Raw genomic sequence first — 22,443 nt, forward strand, 5'->3', positions numbered from 1 at the left:
GTACAATATTATTAATGGTATCAGCTAATGGGTTGCAATCTTCTTTACTTACAAGAAAAGGAGATACAATTTTTATATTTCAGCCAATAAATATTTTCAATGGGTAAGGGTCAAATGCTCTGTCATGTTGTTATTGTTGTCTTTTACCCCAATAGGTAGAATCTCTCTAATTTCCTGCCCTAGTGTCAGACAGAAATATTCAACTAGATTTGAGTTTTAAAGCTAAAGTCTGGAGGGGTTTGAGACTCTGTCAGGTTTTATTGACTTCTGCATCTGTACTAGGGAGATTTGTCAGAACAGGAAGTAATGGGAAATCTATCCAACAGCTATACAGACAAGCACTAAAACACATTTTAGTAGTATGGAGAAGGGATAGAGACTTTACTGTCCATGCTCCCTCGTCCCAGTGATGCACATGCACCCCGTTTCTGGTATGGGTGTCCAGGGGACAGAAAGCAAAGAAAAAACTCAAAATGGAGTTCAGATGAAAATAACTCTACCCAAAATTAAAATAACTATGTTATCTGTAGTTGGATTTTAATAAATTGCATGCAAGCATCCCCTGTTTAATAAAACCCCTTGATAAAATAACACAGGTCACAGCTTCCCATTTCAGAATAATTTCACTATCTTTAATCAAATGCAGATAATTTATCTACCATGTAGTTTATATAACTCTAAACTATATATGTTATATACACAAGAGGAACATGTCACTGATAGCAGGATGTTTTGCTAGAAACATACCTCACAACTTTAGAATGTCATTACAAGACAGAGCACATTGCTGCAAAAATTGGTGTGGCTACACATAAATAAAGGTTAATCTATGCACTAACAATACACCTGCTTACATCCAGCTGCAAAATAAAGCCCGTCATACATGGATTGAAATTTCAATCGTCAGCAGAGCCCAGCCGAATGTCGATCCATATATGGGCAGACTGATTGTACCCACATTGATCGTTCATTCAACTTGGGTACAACTAGCCAGCTGAATTTTTTTTACATGCAATAATCACTGTGTTCAGCTGTCCGGAAGAGCTCCCGCTGGCAGAATACAATAGCGCTCATGGAAGCATCCCCCCCCCCCCATTACCACTAACTGTGTTAACGGGGTAACTAGTGAATTTCTTTCCTTTCTTTTCCAAAGAAAATTGAGTAATTGAAAATTGAGTAATCTATGGGCTGCTTACCCCCCCCCCCCCCACACCTAGTGTTCATGAATCAACTAAATTCTATATATACTGTATATATTAAATCCTCTAAACCCCTAAAGAGGTGGGGATCTACCTGAACAACATGGGAGAAGTCAAGGATCACGGGCACAGTGTCGCCTCCTCACACCAGTTTTAAACCTGTAATTGCCATACTACCATGTCACAGTGTACTGCAATCATGGGTTTAAATCAAGTCGTGAGGAGGCAACACATCACCTCCTCACTACCTATCAAACACACTCAGATTGCTTTTTAGAGGAACAGCAGTGCTTGCTGCACTTGCGAATGAGCCCTTAGATGCATTTGACAGCAGCACACTTAGGGCTCATTTAAACATAAATTCCTGCGGTTGAGTTGCAGCTTTACTGCCCCAATCATTACCCCCTTTAGCTGCTGAGGCAGCAGCCAAAGGTGTACACATGCTGCAGCAGGAGTTAAGCACCCTGCTGCTTTTGGTGCATGCTACTGTCTTCCAATCACGACCCATTCAAGTAAATGGGGCCACTCCGCATGGGTCAGGAGCAAGCACTACAGAGGATCCATCAGCTTATGCAGCTCTTGCTCCCTACAACAGCTCCAACTTTACAAGTAGTCCATCTGCATTGCACTTTGTTTGATGCTCTGGAATGCCAGGTCAGCAAGCCCAGACCACAATCTACCAGTCACCTGTCCACATTCTACTGGTAGATCACGATCTACAGGCTGCTGACCCCCTCTCTAAACAATTGGTGTTCAACTCTACCACTGAATGTCCACCACCTCCATGCTCTTGTGTTATATAGTTAGATGAAAGGCTCACCAAATTCCTATGATCTCTTATCTCTTTAACGCTTATCTCAGATAAACATGATCAGCAGGACATCAGAATTGTACCTCTCAGTCAGTGCTTATTAATACAGTATGAATATATAACATATAGATTATGTATCTGCATTGTTGGCATATTATGTTATGTCTAGAGTTGATATAGTGCTTGCATATATAAAAAAATTATTTTAGTATGGTTACATAGCACTGAATATTGGGTGTGATTTAAAGAGGCAAGGTTAAGGAGAGTCTGTGTCTACTCACAGTATATACTGCTCATTTTTCTTGCAGTCCTTGTACCCACAATACACTGTGCCACAATTGAGGGTCTTACAGACATGCATAAACCTCTGGGCAAAATATAATAACAAATTAAAAAAAAAACTACCATTGCATATGCTTTCTATCTGAGACTACTCTAAAGAAGAGCGTCATTAAAAAAAAAATTAAGAGCTACTTAGTGGGAAAAAAAATCCCCATTGTTGTTGGTCAGTGGAAAAGAAAATGTCCAGTGTCAGTGGGAGAAAAATGCCTGGTGTCATTTAAATAAACAGAAAAAAAAATGTCTCGTATTTTGTTAAGTCAGAGGTTTCATTGGTCAGCGAGAGGAAAAAATGCCCCAGCATCTGTCACCATAAACATTTAAACCCTAAATCACCCCCCTTAACTTGCTGACTCCAGACCAGTGCCCTCTGAGTGTGTGTTTTTAGTTTGGGATAGAGTGTGGAATAATTGTTACTCCTGTCATGTTTTACTGTCATTGGAGGTTCCGTTGGAGATATTCCTTAGCTTTCTGTCTTGTAAAAGTAGTCCATACGCTAGAACAACTTTCAGATTTTTATTGTTGTACATTTGCCTGTGGCCAATTTTTCTTCACTTTCTGTCTGGTACAGCGATGTTCCAAGAACAGAAAGTGAGGGAATATCCTTCTAATAGAGACCCAAATAGAAGTAAAACATGGCATGAGTTCTAAACTTTTTCCATTATATCCATTACTAAAAAAACAAGGTTTGGGTAGATACGCTTTAACATTCAGGCCTATATTTAGAACTTCTTAAGACCCCTAATCAGCCTCTCTTAAACTTTCTTTTAGACCCTAGATCTCCCTCAGATCAATTTTATTTAAGCCACTTTCCAGTCCCCAGATCAGCCCCTCTTCAGACCTCATATCAGCCCCCCCCCCCCGACAACATCTTCAAACATCTTCAAACCTCAGACCAGTGTGACACCTCAGAGCACACTATGGTCATTTGAGATTTTGGTCATATATCTCTAAACAGGAAATGGGGATTGGTTTCCCCCACTGTCCTGTACGGTGTCAGTCAGATACCAGCATCAGGTAATAGAACAAGCATTTCAGCACCCAAGCCAGAACATGGCGTGGGTCGATGGGACCCATGGGACCCAGGTTCAAAGCTTAGCGGAGTCCCGAAAAATCAAGATGATTAGAGGGAATGCTTAGAAACAGTTAAAATAACAACATTTTATACTGATGGATGTACACGAATGCCTATGTGGTGACTAATATGGTAATAAAATATAAAAGTTTTCCAGTTTGAACAAATCATAGTGTATAAGTCACAGATGTACCAGATGAAAATTCAATTAATGTGCAAAAGGTAGAGCAGTTTACAGTAAAAATATTTTAATGGCAACCATTATTTCTGTATGTAGGAAAAAGTCACATTCTCAGCTGAAGTTACATAGTTTTCACTTTCTTTTTATTTTTTTTATGTAGACCACAATCATTTGGGATGCTCATACAGGAGAAGCCAAACAACAGTTCCCTTTCCATTCAGGTATGGCTGATATATTGATTCTTGTTCACATACATTCAACAGTTTACACACTTTCATCAGGTCAAGGACCACTGATGTTTTTTTTTTTTTTTTTTTAGAGCTGGAAGGATCTTCTATGTCAAATAAGTTGCAAATACAATATTTCATTTGTCTAAAAAAACACATGTTTTGGAGGGGGTGATTCCTATTTTGGAACCCTTGTTTTCTTTTTCTTTTTTTTATGAAAGTACTTTTTAACAAAAATGTCTATATTACACAGATTATGATATAGTTGCATTGCTATATTTAAATATTAAAACAAGAATCCAGTATATATGGGTTTTTTTTAGCATGAGCTCCTACTGGACCACACATCTGAATGGGCAGTGTTTGTTTTTTACCTTAAAAGTCTCTCATTTTTCCATCTTATGCTGCGTACACACGTAGCAGACTATCCGGTGGACTTAGTCTGGCGGACTTTCCGCCGGACTGTCCATGGACTTTCCGAACGAGCTACTTGCCCACACACGGTATTTTTGCAGTGGACTCGCCCACACACGCGGAGGAAAGTCCACTCATTTTGAGCGTGTCTCCAGGTAGGCGGGGCCAGCGAGGGAGGCGTCGCTGGCCCCGTCACCTGGTATGGACTTAAAGGGGAATCCATACGCCGAAAAATCGGCGTGGGGTCCGCCCCAGGTCCATATCAGACCCTTATCCGAGCATGCTACCCAGCCAGGAAAGGGGGTGGGGACGAGCGAGCTGTACCAGGCCACGTGCCCTCAACATGGGGGGTGCCTTGGGGAAGGGGGGGGGGCGCTCGCCCACCCCCCATCCCAAAGCACCTTGTCCCCATGTTTATGAGGACAAGGGCCTTTTCCTGACAACCCTGACCGTTGGTTGTTGGGGTCTGCGTTAATAAGGGGGCCCCCGGATCCCGGCCCCCCACCCTATGTGAATGAGTATGGGGTACAATGTACCCCTACCCATTCACCTGTAAAAAAAAGTTAAAAAAAAAACACAACACACAAGGGTTAAAATATTTTATTGCACAGCTCCGGGGGTCTTCTTCTGTCTTCAAGGGTCTTCTCGCCGGACTCCTCCGCTATCTTCTGCTAGCTCTTTTACTAGCGGAGGAGCCCGGCTTTCTTCTTCGCCGCTGCCCTCTTCTTCCGACTTTGGGGGTCTTGTCCCCCTCTTCAGGGGTCTTGTCCCCCTCTTCGGTTCTTCTTGCCGGGCCACCGCGCCTTCTTCTAGCTCTTTTACAAGCGATGGCCCGGTCTTCTGTAGCCACTGCCGCCACCGCCGCCGTCTTCTATTCTTATCTTCTCCTCTTCTGGAGATGTGGCCTCGTCGCTGTCTCTGGTCACAATGACAGGACATGCAGCGACTTATATAGGGACATCACCGGATGATGTCCCCACCCATTATGATGTCACAGTCCCAGCATCCTCTGGGCACGCGGCCTGGTACGGCTCAGAGGGGGGGCGCTCGCTCGTCCCCACCCCCTTTCCTGGTCCGGCCGGGTAGCATGCTCGGATAAGGGTTTGATATGGACCTAGGGGGGGACCCCCACGCCAATTTTTTTAGGCATAGGGATTCCCCTTTAAGTCCATACCAGGTGACGGGCCAGCGACGCCTCTTTCGCTGGCCCCGGCTACCTGGAGACGGGCTCAAAATGAGCGGACTTTTCTCTGGGCGGGAAAAGTCCGCTCATTTCAAAAGTATGGCGGACTGGCACACACACGGCCGTACTTTCCGCCAAAATGCGAGTCCGGCGGACATATTGGAGTGCAAAAATACTTTCTTAGTCTGCCGGACTTTTGAGTTAAAAAAGTCCACCGGAGCCCACACATGGGCGGATTGTTTGATCATGTGTACGAGGCATATGACAGCCTAACCTTCATTTATTAAATGTCAAGACCACACTGTTAGTGATAGCTTTTAACCTAGTTTCACAAATATGCAGTGCAATTTAACTGAGCTTTTTAGTGTGATTTCAAAGCTAATGTTCAGTGCAACTCCATGAGGGTTCCAATTCCAATGTGATTTGGATACAGCTGCAGTTCTCTCTATTTTTCTCTCTCTCTCTCTGGAAATCAGCTCAGAAACACACTATAGCCTATGCAGTTTTTATTAGACTTTGAAGATGAAAATGGCATCACACCACACCAAACAGGCACAGGACCCTTTTTAGGCAGCATATATGTGAACAGCCACCATAAAAAGTCATGTTATTTTAGTTGTCATGTAATTCCATGCATTCTGGTACGAAATCACATCAGTGTGAACCAGGGCTTAATGAAAACTTTACTGATATGTGGAGATAGAGATGATTAGCAAATTTCAGTGAACTTGATTGCCTATTTCATGTTGGCTAAAATGTTGACAAAATGTTCTCTCCTTTTATTGCTGCAAGACAGAATTACTAACAAGAATGGTGCTTTTATCTTAAAAAAAAAAAAAAAAAAGGACTCCATATCGCTCTGTAATAACAACAAAGACAGAAAGATGTATTTATTTTTTTTGAGAAGGGAAAGGCTAGAACCCAGTCAGCTTTGTATTGCTGTATGTATCAGTGTTGCATATTTCCCCTCAGTTCCCATTAAGTGTAACTGAAAAAGTAAATGAGATATAAAACTTTCTAATAATTCACTGCATAGCAGTAAAAAACAGCTAGGGGTTCTGATCCTCTCCACTGGAAAAGTAAAAAAAAATGTTTTGGCTGATTGTATACTTTTTCACTTGACCCATTTGCTTTTATAAAGTATATTTGTTTGGTATTTGAATTGTCAGAGGAATCTATGTGCAAATGGGTAAACCTTTATCACAGATAATACAATGTCTTTATATTTTATCTACAGCTCCTGCTCTAGATGTGGATTGGCAGAACAATACCACCTTTGCATCTTGTAGCACAGACATGTGTATTCATGTTTGCAGGCTTGGCTGTGACCGTCCAGTTAAAACCTTTCAAGGACACACGGTAACCATTGTATTATTTTCTGTATTTGTTAGCACATGGATCATTTGTTAATAAAATGTCAGACAGAACATGGTATAGCTAGAACAGATAATTTTTTTGTCAAACTAAACCAATTATAGTATACCAAATATAAATCCACCCAATAATTGTCCTAATAACAGTGCTCTATATCTTGCTCATGTTGTGCCAAAATACCATTACATTACATTATACTGAAAGACATAGTCCATGAAAAACCTGTTTGTGGGATATACATCACAGTGTCAAAATTGTGCCATTTATGCAAACAATCTGTGACTTTCAGCTTCGGTGCTGTCACTCTTTGAATGACAATTGTGCGGTCATGCTACACTGTAAACTTATGACATTTAAAAAAAAAAAACAATTCACACAAATAGAGCTTTCTTTTAGTGGTATTTGATCACCACTTGCTTTTTTTATTTTTTTGCTGAACAAACAAAAAAGACCGAAAATTTTGCAAACAGGTAATTTTTCTCCTTCCTTGATGAGGCTGCACTGATTGGCACTGGTAGGCTGCACTAATGGGCACTGATAGGTGGCACTGATAGGCACAGATAAGGTGGCACTGATAGGTGACACTGATGGGCACTGGTGAGGTGGCACTGATTGGCAGCACTGGTGGGCACTGGAAGATGACACTGGTGGGCACTGCTTAGCAGTACTTATGGGCACTGTCAGGTGGCACTGGTGGGCACTGATGAGGCAGCAGTGGCTCTCCATGTGCGGGACCGATGTCCCGTTTACACAAGCCGGTATTCAGCTTTTTTTTTGGTAGGGGGCCGGGATTTCATTGACTCTCTGATCACAGAGCGTGCGGCCCATTGGGGATGTGCAGGCATCTCATCCACGGGGGGACATACATGGACACCCTCCCGGAAATTTAGCCAAAAGACTGCGATTGCGGGGGTGGCAAGGAGGTTAAGTATGACTTCACAAATACTTCTTATGCTAGTGCATGATCTCTTAGTGTCTCCACTCAGCCCTACATACATTTGTTTAATTAATTTATTACCATAAAAACGTTTACATTTACAGTCACTTGTTATAGGTGCTAACATTGTGCCATACTATAACCACATTTAAAAAAAGATTCACACAAATAGAGCTTTCTTTTAGTGGTATGCTCTTGCCTGTAGAGTGTTGCAACACCATCAAGCCCCTCCTCTACGTGTTATGCCACAAGGTTATGTGGCTTTATCAGGGGAATTCTGATTGGCCAGTATGGTGCTCTGATATATATATCCATTCAACCTGTGCCATTTTTTTGTAGTGTCCTTATTTATCTTCCACCATTTTACTTAGAACCAATATCTATATATTCTACCACTGTGAGCAAATACTATTCTTATTTGAACTAATACTGTAATGGCACATACCTGATACATTGATATATTGATATATGCATACATTACACTGCATTTACTACACTATCTGATATAACAATAAACTTCTCCTAAACTGATCTAGTCTCATAAAATAAAAAAGAAGAAAAGTATGTAATACCGTCGACAGGTAAAATAGCCATAATATGTTGTGTGCTGAAAATTCACAATAGTCAACACCCGCCAGGTCGCTCTATAATAATAGCATGGACTCCCTAACAGCCAGACTGGGGGAATACATTGATTATTTTTTTCTACCATTGGTACATGAAACAACATACTTAAAAGACGCCGATCATATTATAAGTAAGTGAGATTTCTCAACAAACCATTATGGTTTTTTAATGGACTGTCTTTTTCATGGACTATGTCTTAATAGTATAATGTAATATATCGGTATTTTGACATTAACAAGATATAGAGCACTATTTTTAGGACATTTATTAGGTGTATTTATGTTTATATATATTGGTGTGGTTTGACAGTGGTTAAAGTGATACTAAAGTCTCATTTATATTAGTTTTTTGTTAAAAATAACAAACATTTTATACCTACCTGCCCTGTGCAGTGGTTTTACACAAAGCAGACCTGATCCTCTTCGTCTCGGGTCACTCTTCGGTGCTCCTGGCCTCTCCCTCCTGTTGAGTTCCCCCACAGCAAGCAGCTTGCTATAGGGCACCTGAGCCGAGTCCATTCAGACAGGGAGCCACAGCCTGGCCCGCCCCCCCCCCCCCCCCCCCCACTCACTCCTCATTGGCTCACTGACTTTAATTGATAGCAGTGGGAGCAAATGGCTCTTTACTGCTGTCTCAGCCAATGAGGAGGAAGAATCTTTCATGCAACATCTCTGGATCGGGATGGGGGTCAGGTAAGTATAAGGGGGGCTGAGGGGGGCTGCTGCACACAGAAGGTTTTTTATCTTAATGGATTAAACGCCTTAAGAATTCTTCTGACTTTATAACCCCTTTTATGTTAAGTGAAGCGCAGATTTTTTATTTTTCAGTTTAACACATGCATATGACAGTGTGTAATGTGTGAGCGAAGCATGTTATATATTGTTTTAATTCAATATCACATCATAGCTGCTTACAAGGATTTGTATATAGAAAACTGATCATTTGTTTTTGTGGTAAGCTAATTTTCTTTAGGATGGGTGCCAGTGGAAACAAGAGTTTAATATAAAATGTTGCAGCTATTATGTGGCTATTCTGAAGTAATTATCTCTGTGGACATGTAGGGGTGTTATATCTATTTAAGGACCTCCATTATTAAAAGAAAACAGTTGTAAAGTGCATGACAGATTACAAATAGTAACAGATTTGACCAATCAAATTCTGATCATAGTTTAATTTGGTCATCATTGCTCTTACGTACATTTTTGTTAAAGTGTTACTGAATCCTGGACCCTGCATTCACTATATCTGGTCTCTCACGGTACACAGAAAATAGAAATACAATCGTTTTAGTAAATATAAACTGCTAAATAGTTTTTCTCATCAGTAGTTATAGCAGTCTTGTGGCTTCTATTAGCGTATGGTTAAAGCTTGTGGGAGGAGTTTTCATTCTTCCCCGATTGTCCTTTGAGGCTGCAGGACCCCTGACCCTCTGTCTGGACAGTGCTGATGGGCCCTGTGCTGATCACATGCACTCTCCCAAGAAAAAAAAAATTCTAGCAATAGACACCAAACTGAGCATGTGCAGCCTGCCCCCAAAGCTGTGTTCTAACAGGAGATGTTTTGGGGACTGTGGAAGAAGGGGATGATCAGAGAAGACAGGACCAAACAGCATTTTTACGCAATGTGGAGAATTATTCCCTTAGTTTCCACCAGAACTTTTTTCAACGGGAATGTGGGGAAACGCAGTTCCAGCAGCTCCAGCAATGAATGTATGTAATGACAAAGTATGATGGGGTTGATTAATGCTGGCTGATGGGGGTTCTATTGTTCCTGGAGGAGATCTATTTTTTCATGGTGGTCTATTGTTGCTGGTGGGGGATCTATTGTTTCTAGGGGGTGGCTTATGTTGACGGGAGGTCAATTGTTGCTGGAAGAGATCCACTGTTAAAGGAGGGGTCTATTGTTGCTGGCTGCTGGGGGATCTATTGTTGCTGGAGGGCATCAATTCTTGTGTGGCAGTCTATTGTTGCTCCGGAGGTCTATTGCGGGGGATCTATTAGTACTGATTAAGCTTATTTTGCTGGGGGTCAATTGTTGCTGGAAGGGCTCTGCTGCTGAGGTAGGAGTCTATTATTGCCGGTTAGGGGAGAGCCTATTGATGCTGGGTTGGCTGCTGGGAAATCTGTTGTTGCTGGGGAGGGTCTATTGCTGTTGGCTGAAAGGGATCTACTTTACTGCTTGTCTTGTTGTTATTGACAAATTCCATACAAATTATGTATCACCACAAAATGATACTTGGTTCTGCATCCTCTAAAAAGGTTGGTACTGGGAAGTGGGTAGGAGGTGGAACAAAAGGGATGGTGCTCGGAGGTGGGTAGAGAGCGGAGACAAGAAGTAACTCAGAAGGGGGGAGTTTCTGCACCTATTCTTTGAGAGAAAAAAGTCCTGAGTTTTACAAGCATGCATTACTGCATATACAGTCTGATTTTACTGTTGCGGGTGTAGTAACACTTTAAAGTTGATTTCCATATGCATAGAGTTGTGTTGTCCCTGCGTTTATTTAAAGGAATCCAGTGCAGTTTTGTTCACCGGTTCAAGTGAGATTCAGGTGGAAACTTTTACTTGAAATCACACCTGAACCAGACTGAAAAACACAGGACTCTTTTTCAAAACGAACTGCTGTTGGCCTGCAGATATGTAAACCGGGTCCATAGAGAAGGCGGCCAGTTCACATCATTGCAATTGGATGTGGTTCAAAATGCATCCAATTCGCATATATGTAAACTGAGTCTGAAGGGGTAATTTTGACAGAACTGATTTTGCCACACATTTGATAAAGCAGAACCTCAGTTTAGCCCAATGAGGTGCCATTTAAGTGCCATTTTAGTCATAAAAAAAAATACAATTTACTCCATCATCGACCCCCTTGCTCATCTAGAGTGCTGTTGGCGACAGCATCACAGGTGGACGTTACAAGGAGCTGACTCTGCTTGAGTGACATCTGCCCTGCTCAATGATGCAGGGATAGGAAACTTCTGTGCTGGAGACAGAGCTGTCGCTTTTTTCCTCTTTTTGCTTTGCTAAAAAAGCCTGTTCTTTACAAAACTCAGTAGCTCAAGCTGGATGAGAGATGTGGCTCATCCCTTATTAGAAGGCTCAGTCTGATGTTTAAAGTAAACAAATCCTGTGTCAAGACAGGCTGCTTTTTTTGTGCTTGCTTCTTTAGCTTGCCCATAGCATTATAGGGAACATTTGTCATGTATTTGTAGTGCTATGCCCGTAGAAGTCGCTGGATATGATGGGTCCTCTGTTCTTTGCCTCAACCCTCTCAGGAACCCCATCCCCTCTGGCACCCCAGGTTGAGTGTATAATATCACAGGAATTCACTGGAAGTAACACTTAGTACTCAATAGTAGTGTTATATCAAAGAAAACAGGCACCGAACCAGGTAGTAAAGACAAACTTAATATATTGGCAGCCAATATGGTTGGTAATTAGGCAATCAAAAAATAGACTAACAATGGTAATAACACAATTGGCATACAAACTGATTAACATTAAAAACTAGACATAAGATGACATTTGGCTTCCAGATTAGCTTAAACAGTTGCAAGGCCACCTCAAGTGTAGCAGAGAGCAGTAGTAAAGTTTAATCTACCGAGTGCTGAAAATATACTGCCAGAGCACATTTATGGTGGCAATGCTAGTCCTAGACCAACTGGGTATCTAAAAGAAAAGCAAGGTGGTAGTGGATGGGGCAGGGAAACAAAGGTGGCTTGCAGAATAATTGTTACGGGGGAGACAGTCTTTGAGATGTTCCTCTGCCAGCTATCGTTGGGGCCCTTTAAAAGTGTCTTTGCACTTAACAACAGTCCCAATTAACCTACATGTAGCATAGGTATAGTATAGTCTTGGCACAAGTGCAAAGTCGATGTGATTCAGATGTGGTAAAGGTTCAGTATAATGTAATATAGGACTAGTTTAGGTGCAGTCTAGGTTTGAAATAAGTGCAGTATAAAGTGCAGTATGGATTGGGTACACTTGGTTTCCTGCTCTCAGTGGCTTAGTCCCTTCAAACAGTATCAGTAATTGGCGAATAGCCCTCTCACCATTTCTGGGGATGCTACAGTGACCTCTCGCAGTAAAAGGGGAGCCCCCCTTGGTCTCTCTGGTGATCAGCATTGGGAAGCAGAGGGTGAGTGGATGATCCAATCTCCTTGCAGTAGTGGTGCAGGTGCTGCAATGCGGTGCTGCGCTGCCCCAGATGTCCTCACTCCCAGTCTCAGACTGGGATCTCCACTGGTATTGTCTCCCACTGGCAGGTGAATATCCAGACAGAGGTGCTCTCTTTCTAACTCCCTTGGTGCCAAGAGGAACAACCTTCAAGGGCAGTTTAATATAAATAAAAAAAACAACTCCACTCCTCTTACTGCACAGTGAATATTGGTATTTGTAGTGCAAGGACTCTATTTGTCCAATTACATGGCTCCCGACTCAACAACAACAAATCCCAGGAGTCTCGGCAATCTGCATAGAAGTCTACAGTCTTGCTTGACTTTAGCTATCCCCCTGCTGGCCAGAGGAGAATAGTGCAGCATAACATTGGTATCTGCATAGAGTGAGAGAAGAATATAAGGCAATGTCTCCTTCATATTGCTGTAGCCCAATACCTGGCTACATATTAATTGTTTGTAAAACAAAGCTTGCATGCATGTGGTATAACATTTATGAAGCAACAATTGAAAAAAAACTTAAGATCAAAGCTGAACTCCAGGCGGACTTAAAATAACAATGAATTAAATGATGTACGTATTTAAAAAATCATTAAGTGTATTTTACAGGTACCTAGCATAAATGCCTAATTTTGACTTGATTTCAGCTTCTTGTAATCCCCCATACAACAGCACTTAGACTGGAACAGTAATAGGCAGCACCTTGGGCTAATCAGATGCGCTGCATTGATATGTGCTGAAAAGGAACATGCTGACAGAACGAGAGAACAGAGAGATGACTTCATCAGCCTGTTGCTGCTCCTTCCATGTCCAGTCACAGCCTGAGGAAGGTGACCTAGCTGTTTTGTTTTATTCGTTGAGACCAGCGCTGCCCAATCAGAACCCATCTGGTTCGGGCCAGAAGCGCTGATGGAGAAAAGGGAGAAGAGCAGGGATTTCAAATCCCTGGACCACTGGAGTGGCTGCGAGGGTGCTGACAGCTCGGCAACCCCAAAGGTCAGTACAGCGGAGACTGGGGGGTTAGGGATGGCATTCAGGGCTAGTTTACCTTTACATTCTGTAAAGGTGAACTAACTATTTAACTGCAGCAGGGAAAAGTCAGGTCACCATCTTCGCTGTGCTGCCTCGCAGGGTTGTGTATGTCTGAGGATTGGATGGACACAAATATAAAAATTAGTTGACTGTAGGGATGGTCCCAATGTTCGAGTCGAGCGTAAGATCAACTCGAACATTGGGTGTTCGTTTGCTCACAAACGAACCAAACATATGAGATGTTCGTGCCAAATTCGAGTGCAGCGGGGTGCCCCATAATGCACTGCGAGATCATAGTGCATTGACTGCTGACCTGACCTACATGCTTAGGCCAATCACAGCGTGATCTGCTGTGAGGGCCATAATTGGCCGATGGCAGGGTGCCTTTGGCCAATCATGGCTCAGGGGGCTAAGTCCACACCCCACACTATATAAGGCTGCTTACACGGAGGCCGTATGTAGTGTGATATGTGGAGATTTAGAGAACTTGAGCTAGATTAGGCACGTTAGTTAGTGACATGCAGGCAGTTTAGTGTATATATATATATATATATACATATATATATATATATATATACATATATACATATATATATACAGTGGTGTGAAAAAGTGTTTGCCCCCTTCCTCATTTCCTGTTCCTTTGCATGTTTGTCACACTTAAGTGTTTCGGAACATCAAACCAATTTAAACAATAGTCAAGGACAACACAAGTAAACACAAAATGCAATTTGTAAATGAAGGTGTTTATTATTAAAGGTGAAAAAAAATCCAAACCATCATGGCCCTGTGTGAAAAAGTGATTGCCCCCTAAACCTAATAACTGGTTGGGCCACCCTTAGCAGCAACAACTGCAACCAAGCGTTTGCGATAACGTGCAATGAGGCTTTTACAGCGTCCTGGAGGAATTTTGGCCCACTCATCTTTGCAGAATTGTCCTAATTCAGTTACATTAGAGGGTTTTCGAGCATGAATGGCCTTTTTAAGGTCATACCACAACATCTCAATAGGATTCAGGTCAGGACTTTGGCTAGGCCACTCCAAAGTCTTCATTTTGTTTTTCTTCAGCCATTCGGTGGTGGACTTGCTGGTGTGTTTAGGATCATTGTCCTGCTGCAGAACCCAAGTTCGTTTCATCTTGAGTACACGAACAGATGGTCGGACATTCTCCTTCAGGATCTCTTGGTAGACAGCAGAATTCATAGTTCCTTTTATCACGGCAAGTCTTCCAGGTCCTGAAGCAGCAAAACAGCCCCAGACCATCACACTACCACCACCATATTTTACTGTTGGTATAATGTTCTTTTCTGAAATGCAGTGTTCCTTCTACGCCAGATATATTTGGACACACACCTTCCAAAGAGTTCCACTTTTGTCTCATCGGTCCACAGAATGTTGTCCCAAAAGTCTTGGGGCTCATCAAGATGTGTTGTGGAGAAATTGAGACGAGCTTTGATGTTCTTTTTGCTCAGCAGTGGTTTTCTCCTTGGAACTCTGCCATGCAGGCCATTTTTGCCCAGTCTTTTCCTGATGGTGGAGGCATGAACGCTGACCTTAACTGAGGCAAGTGAGGCCTGCAGTTCCTTGGACGTTGTTGTGGGGTCTTTTGTGACCTCTTGGATGAGTCGTTGCTGCGCTCTTGGGGTAATTTTGGGCGGCCGGCCACTCCTGGGAAGGTTCACCACTGTTCCATGTCTTTGCCATTTGTGGATAATGGCTCTCACTGTGGTTCGCTGGATTCCCAAAGCTTTGGAAATGGCTTTATAACCCTTTCCAGACTGATAGATCTCAATTACTTTCTTTCTCAATTGTTCCTGAATTTCTTTGGGTCTCGGCATGATGTGTAGCTTTTAAGGATCTTCTGGTGGACCTTACTGTGTCAAGCAGCTCCTATTTAAGTGATGCCTTGATTGTGAACAGGTGTGGCAATAATCAGGCCTGGGTGTGGCTAGAGAAATTGAACTCAGGTGTGGACAACCACAGTTATAGTATGTTTTAACAAGGGGGGCAATCACTTTTTCACACATGGCCATGATGGTTTGGATTTTTTTTCACCTTTAATAATAAACACCTTCATTTACAAATTGCATTTTGTGTTTACTTGTGTTGTCCTTGACTATTGTTTAAATTGGTTTGATGTTCCGAAACACTTAAGTGTGACAAACATGCAAAGGAACAGGAAATGAGGAAGGGGGCAAACACTTTTTCACACCACTGTATATATATATATATATATATATATATATATATATATATATATATATACACAAAGTTTGTGACACAAACACAGTGGATATAAAAAAGCTACACACCCCTCTTAAAATGTCAGGTTTCTGTGATGTAAATATATGAGACAATGATAAATCATTTTAGAACTTTCTCCACCTTTAATGTAACCTATAAACTGAACTCAATTGAAAAACAAACTGACATCTTTGGGGGGGGGGGGGGGGGGTTAAAAATGAAAATCTAAAATAATGTGGTTGCATAAGTGTGCACACCCTCTTATAACTGGGGATGCAGCTGTGTTCAAAAATAAAGTGCAACTCTTCTAGTAGGTCTTTCCTGACATTTTCTTAGTCACATCCTGCAGCAAAAGCCATGGTCCGCAGAGAACTTCCAAAGCATCAGAGGGATCTCATTGCTAAAATGTATCCATCAGGAGAAGGGTACAAAAGGCATTAGATATACCAAGGAACACAGTAAAGAAGTAATTATCCAGCAGAAAAAATATGGCACAACAGTGACATTACCAAGAACTGGACATCCATCCAAAATTGATGAAAAGTCAAGAAGAAAACTGGCCAGGGAGGCTGCCAAGAGGCCTACAGCAACATTAAAGGAGCTACAGGAATATCTGCCAAGTACTGGCTGTGTGGTACATGTGACAACAATCTCCCGTATTCTTAATATGTCTGGGCTATGGGGTAGAGTGGCAAAACATCCAAGCCCGGCTAAATTTTTCAAAAACACATCAGAAGTCTCCCAAAAGTATGTGGGAAAATGTGTTATGGTCTGATGAAACCAAGGTTGAACTTTTTAGCCATAATTTCAAAAGATATGTTTGGCGCAAAAACAACACTGCACATCACCAAAAGACACCATACCCACTGTGAAGCATGGTGGGGGCGGCATCATGCTTTAGGGCTGTTTTTCTTCAGCTGAAACAGGGGCTTTAGTCAAGGTAGAGGAAATTAGGAACAGTTCCAAATACCAGTCAATATTGGCACAAAATCTTCTGCTAGAAATCTGAATATGAAGCATGACTACGACCCAAAGCATACATCCAAATCAACAAAGGAATGGCTTCACCAGAAGAAGATTAAAGTTTTGGAATGACCCAGCCAGAGCCCAGACATGAATCTGATTGAAAATCTGTGGGGTGACCTGACAGATTTGGAGTGTTTTTGCAAAGAAGAGTGGGCAAATATTGCCAAGTCAAGATGTGCCATGCTGATAGACGCATACCCAAAAAAGACTGAGTGCTGTAATAAAATCATAAGGTGCTTCAGCAAAGTATTCGTTTAAGGGTGTGTACCCTTACGCAACCATATTATTTTTCATTTTTATTTTTACTTTTACCCTCCACTTAAAAGATTTCAGTTTATTTTTCAATTGAGTTGTACAGTGTATAGGTCACATTAAAGGTGGAAAAAGTTCTGAAATGATTTATCTTTGTCTCATTTTTTTTACATCATAGAAGCCTGACATTTTAACTGGGGTGTGTGGACTGTTTATATCCACTGTATATACAGTGTAGTCAGTGTAGACTATATATACACCATTTAGTAAATTTTATATATACATATGTATATATACTTATATATAATTAATATTATTATTATTATTATTATTATTATTATTATTATTATAATACAGGTTTTATATAGCGCCAACAGTTTGTGCAGCGCATTACAACATGAGGGCAGACATTACAGTTATATTACAACTTGGTACAAGAGGAATCAGAGGGCCCTGCTCATTAGAGCTTACATATATATATATATATATATACACACACACACACACACACACACATATATATATATACACACACAGTGCAGTCAGTGTAGAGTATATAATACAGTGCATTGATTTTAAGGGAAACTCCACGCCAAAATAAAAAACAGCGTGGGGTTCCCCCTAAAATCTATACCAGGCCCTTTGGGTCTGACATAGATTTTAGGGGGAACTCCATGCCAACATTTAAAAAATAATTGGCGTGTGGTCAACCCAAAATCCATACCAGACCCTTATCCGAGAAAGCGGCCTAGCAGGCCAGGAATGGGGGGGGGGGCGAACTAATTACCCCTCCTGAACCATACAAGGCTGCATGTCCTCAACATGGGTCCCTCCAAAGCACCTTGTCTCCATGTTGATGGGGATAAGAGCCTCTTCCCGACAACCCTGGCCATTGGTTGTCCGGTCTGCAAATGGGGGGGCTTGTCGTAATCTGGAAGTCCCCAAGATTCTGACCCCCCATGCAAATGGGTATTGGGTACATTGTACCCCTACCCATTAACCGAAAAAATAAAAACCACAATAGACAGCTTGACAATTTCTTTATTAAAAAAAAGTGTCCCGCGATGTCCATCCATCTTCAATCACACCGCCCGACGGACCTGTAAAATAGAAACTAAAAAGAAGATCGGTCTCGATGGAAGGCCTCGCAGCAACTGCTGTTTCTTGGCTGTGACAGCTATTATATAGGCAAGGGCAGGGCCACCTGGTGATGTAAACATGTGACCCCACCCCGTCTGATGTCATGTGACATCAGAGGGGGCAGGGGTCATCCGGCTATGTCAGCAGGTGGCCCCGCCCTTGCCTATATAACAGCTGTCAAAGCCAAAAGACAGCAGTCGCTGGGAGGCCTCCCATGGAAGTTCTTCTAATTTTCAGGTCCGCCGGGTGGCATGATTGATGATGGACGTACATCACGTGACACTTTTCTTTTGCAATTGTCAAAAACTGTCTATTGTGTTTTTTACCTTTTAACACTTTTTGGGTGAATGGGTAGGTGTACACCATACCCATTCACATGGGAGGGGGCCGGGATCTGGGGACCCCCTTGCTAAACGGTGTTTCCAGATTCCGATAACCCTCCCACCCACAGACCCCAACAACTAATGTCCAGTGTTGCCGGGAAGAGGCCCTTGTCCCCATCAACATGGGGACAGGGTGCTTTGGGGGGGCACCCCCAAAGTACCCTCCCCATGTTGATGGCATGTGGCCTGGTATGGTTCAGGAGGAGGGGCACTCACTCGCCCCCCATCCTATCCTCCAGGCTGCATGCACAGAGAAGGGTCTGGTCTGGATTTTGGGGGGGACCCCACGCCAATTTTCTTCTTAATTTTATCTTAAAATCCATACCAGACCCGAAGGGCCTTGTATGGACTGGGGGACCCCACGCCAATTTTTTCCTTGATCTTTTTCTCTATATTACCTGTAGTCGGCAATAGATTACAGCCGCGAGCAAGTTTAAATGAAATGTATTGCTTTAGAAATGTCATTTTGCTGCACCACTGTTCTACACATCACACAGATGCGCCATTTTACAGGCAGACTAAGGGGACCCCCAGGCACCATATTTAAAGGAATATTTCATTTTTATTGTTTCACTTTAAGCATTATTAAAATCACTGCTCTTGAAAAAACAGTCTTTTTAATAACATTCTTTTTGCATTGATACATGTCCCCTGGGGCAGTACCCGGGTCCCCATACACTTTTTATGGCAATGACTTGCATATAAGCCTTTAAAATTAGCATTTTTGATTTTTTATGTTCGTTTCCCATAGATTTTAATAGGGTTAGCTTGAAATTTTTGCCTGTTTGCATGTTCCGGTGCAAACTGAACCAGGGGGTGTTCGGCCCATCCCTAGTTGTCAGGTATGCTGCTCCCAGATATACAATTCTAGTGATAATTTAGCTGTTTACCTAAAGTTCAGCCTGGAGGTGGGCATTCCAATCATGTCTTTGGCTGTTACAGAGGTCAAGGAAAGCTCCCAATTGCAAAAATACATCGGGAGCTTTTTTTCGTGATATTTTAGCTACTGTGCTGGGGGTGCGCAGTGAGCATGCTCTCGACACAGAAAGCTGTTCCCTATGAATGCATATACGCAGCTGCCCTGCATTAAAGCTCATCCACCCAGAGGTTGCATATATATGCGTACAGCCAGCAGGAACAGGTTAATAAAACACTGCAATGTACTGCTATTGTGCTGAGCATAATGATGAAGTAAAACATTGTAGCTAGTAAAAAAAGGTACTTAAAGCACACCTTCAGTCATTTTTTTTTCAACTTTCCATCTATTAAATCCTCTGCCCTTGTTGTTTTTACTTTGGATAGTAAAACATTTTTTTTCTGCCAGTGAATACCTTATACCGCCCACTTCATGTTTCTTGTCTGGTAAAAAGCTTGGGCTTATGACATCATGCACAGCTCTCTCTCTCACTCTCATGAGAGTTTGCCAGGAAGGGAGGGGGGGTGAGTCATAAGAGGGCCAATGAAAGCTGCAGGGCTGCAGAGCTGGAGGTGTGGGAAGTGGAAGTGAAAAGGAAGCAGCAGGCAAGTAAAGAATCACAGTATATATATAAAATAATATGCAACGTGGTTGGAGGGAAGCTTCAGAATGGCAAAGATGTTTTTTATTTTAGATTATGTGAGCAGACTGCAGTTCCTCTTTACGTCTCTTTAGTTTCTCTGGCAAACATAAGCACCCTCAATGCTTGGTCTGATGACAATCTCCCCCACCCCAATTGGCAAAGTCACAAGGGAGACTTGGAGGGCTTTAAAGTAGTACAGTACAACCTGCCAAAAGTTACTGCAATGTAAAAATGTTGAAAATAATATTTTGCCTTAAATCACCAAATGTTTTCAAATACCTGCCTCAAGCACATTAGATCAATGTGAGCTGAACTTCAGAACAAGCAAACCAATTCACTCATCTGTAATAATAAGATATAATTTCAGCCACCTGGTATTCCTATTGTGTTGATCTTACCTGGCACCATCATTTGGATAACTGGGTCTTTTCAATTCAGCGCTACCTCATTACAGCTGTCATAGAAGCAACACCTTAATCTGTATGTCATTATGCTTACTTGGAGCCGCAAATAGATAAAAAATAGGTTATGTTAGAAAAAGATAATATCTTTTTTATAAAGCTATTCCCTAGCAATAAACACTTAGTTTGAGTATGAGAGGTTGACATGAGCTTTGTGAAAAGTGTTGTATGCAAAGGATAAACTGTTCTAAAATGATGCATGATTGCCCTCCACTGGATGTCGGCTGTATTCCTATTGACTTATAACACTGGGTTTTCTTTTAGAATGAAGTGAATGCAATTAAATGGGACCCATCAGGAATGTTATTAGCATCGTGTTCAGATGACATGACCTTAAAGGTAAGTAGCTTAACAATTAAAGAAGTGAATATAGACATTTCAATAAAGATGGAAAGCTGTTTGTGAATGTACAATGTATTAACACAAGTTTCTGAATTTTACTTAAGGTTGAACCTCAGTCATTTTTTCATCTTTCCATCTATTAAATTTTCTGCTCTTGTTGTTTTAACTTTGGAGAGTAAAAAATTTTTTTTATGCCAGTAAATACCTTATACAGCCCACTTCTTGTTTCTTGTCTGGTAAAAAAAACCTAGGCTTATGAAATTATACACAGCTCTCTCACTCTTGTGAGAGTTTGCCAGGAAGAGAGGAGGGATGAGTCATAAAAGGGCCAATGAGAGCTGCAGGGCTGGAGGTCTGCTTCTGTGTACATCCAGGAAGACATAAGGCAGCAGCTTCAGCTGCCCACAGTTAAAACGGATGTAGCCATAATCAGTGGAGGGAGATTTCTGCAGCATATTTGGCATATTACAGAATCACAGTATATATAAAATAATATGCAAAGTGGTTGGAGGGAATGGCAAAGATGTTTTTATTACAAATGATGTGAGCAGACTGCAGTTCCTCTTTAACCACTTAAGGACTGCCGCATGTCAATGTAAGTCGGCACAATGGCACCGACAGGCACAAGCACGTACATGTATGTGCTTGCCTTCCAGCGGATGGGGGGTCCTTTTTGCTTCAGGAGCGATCCGGGATGAGGGGATGGCCGTTGGTTTCTGGCCATCCCCTCTCGATCGCTCCTGACGAATGAGAAGCTTCCCCCGCCTGTGTAGTGTAAACACAGGCAGGGAGGAAGTGATGTCATTCTCCTCGGGGCTTTTTTCTTTTACATTTTCAGTCTTTTTCCTTTAATATCGTAAAAAATAAATATCGCAGAGGCAATCAAATACCATCAAAAGAAAGCTCTATTTGTGGGAAGAAAGGGACGCAAATTTCGTTTGGGTACAACATTGCATGACCGTGCAATTACCAGTTAAAGCAGTGCAGTGCGAAATTGTAAAAAGACCTCTGGTCCTTAGGCTGACAATTGGTCCGGGGCTTAAGTGGTTAATATTGAAATATAATTTTTAGCAGATATAATTTGATATTGTCATGATCTGGTATTCTTTATGAGATTTATTAATATCAGTTAAAAGTGGGTATTTCTAAGAACCTAAAGGTGGGTAGAATAGGTGGATTCTTCAGAAAGATATCTTTGATGATTCTGTATTTCCTTGTAGGTGTCGTAAAGGCTTTTAATGTCCTAATCTCATCTAATGAGAGCACAGCTCTCCCATTTAGAAGTAATGCCTCTCTTTTTGAATCCATTTCCTCCTTTCCCCTTGCCTCCTCAGGTGTTCCTCTTCCTGTTCTGGTGTATAAACCTGAGTAATATACTGTAAAAGTAGAATTCCAGCTACAGCATAACTAGTCATAAAACTGTCCCTGCTCTCTCCTAACATTTATACAAACTAACTTGTGTAAA

The 22,443-nt window shown here is 41.8% G+C and overlaps 1 protein-coding gene across 2 annotated transcripts in view; it reads left to right on the forward strand.

Annotated features, from left to right (window-relative positions):
* Window positions 1–22,443, forward strand: part of TBL1X (transducin beta like 1 X-linked) — a 475,925-nt gene that overhangs the window by 423,948 nt on the left and 29,534 nt on the right. For both annotated transcript variants that reach the window (XM_077480837.1, XM_077480836.1), the window contains 3 exons: window positions 3,766–3,826; window positions 6,667–6,788; window positions 20,901–20,975. In XM_077480837.1, coding sequence (XP_077336963.1) covers window positions 3,766–3,826; window positions 6,667–6,788; window positions 20,901–20,975 — 258 coding nt within the window. The remainder of the gene's footprint in view (window positions 1–3,765; window positions 3,827–6,666; window positions 6,789–20,900; window positions 20,976–22,443) is intronic.

This window comes from Lithobates pipiens, unplaced genomic scaffold (assembly GCF_037356315.1).
Source record: "Lithobates pipiens isolate NorthernLeopardFrog02 unplaced genomic scaffold, aLitPip1_a1.2 Scaffold_16, whole genome shotgun sequence".
NCBI classification, from domain to species: Eukaryota; Metazoa; Chordata; class Amphibia; order Anura; family Ranidae; genus Lithobates; species Lithobates pipiens.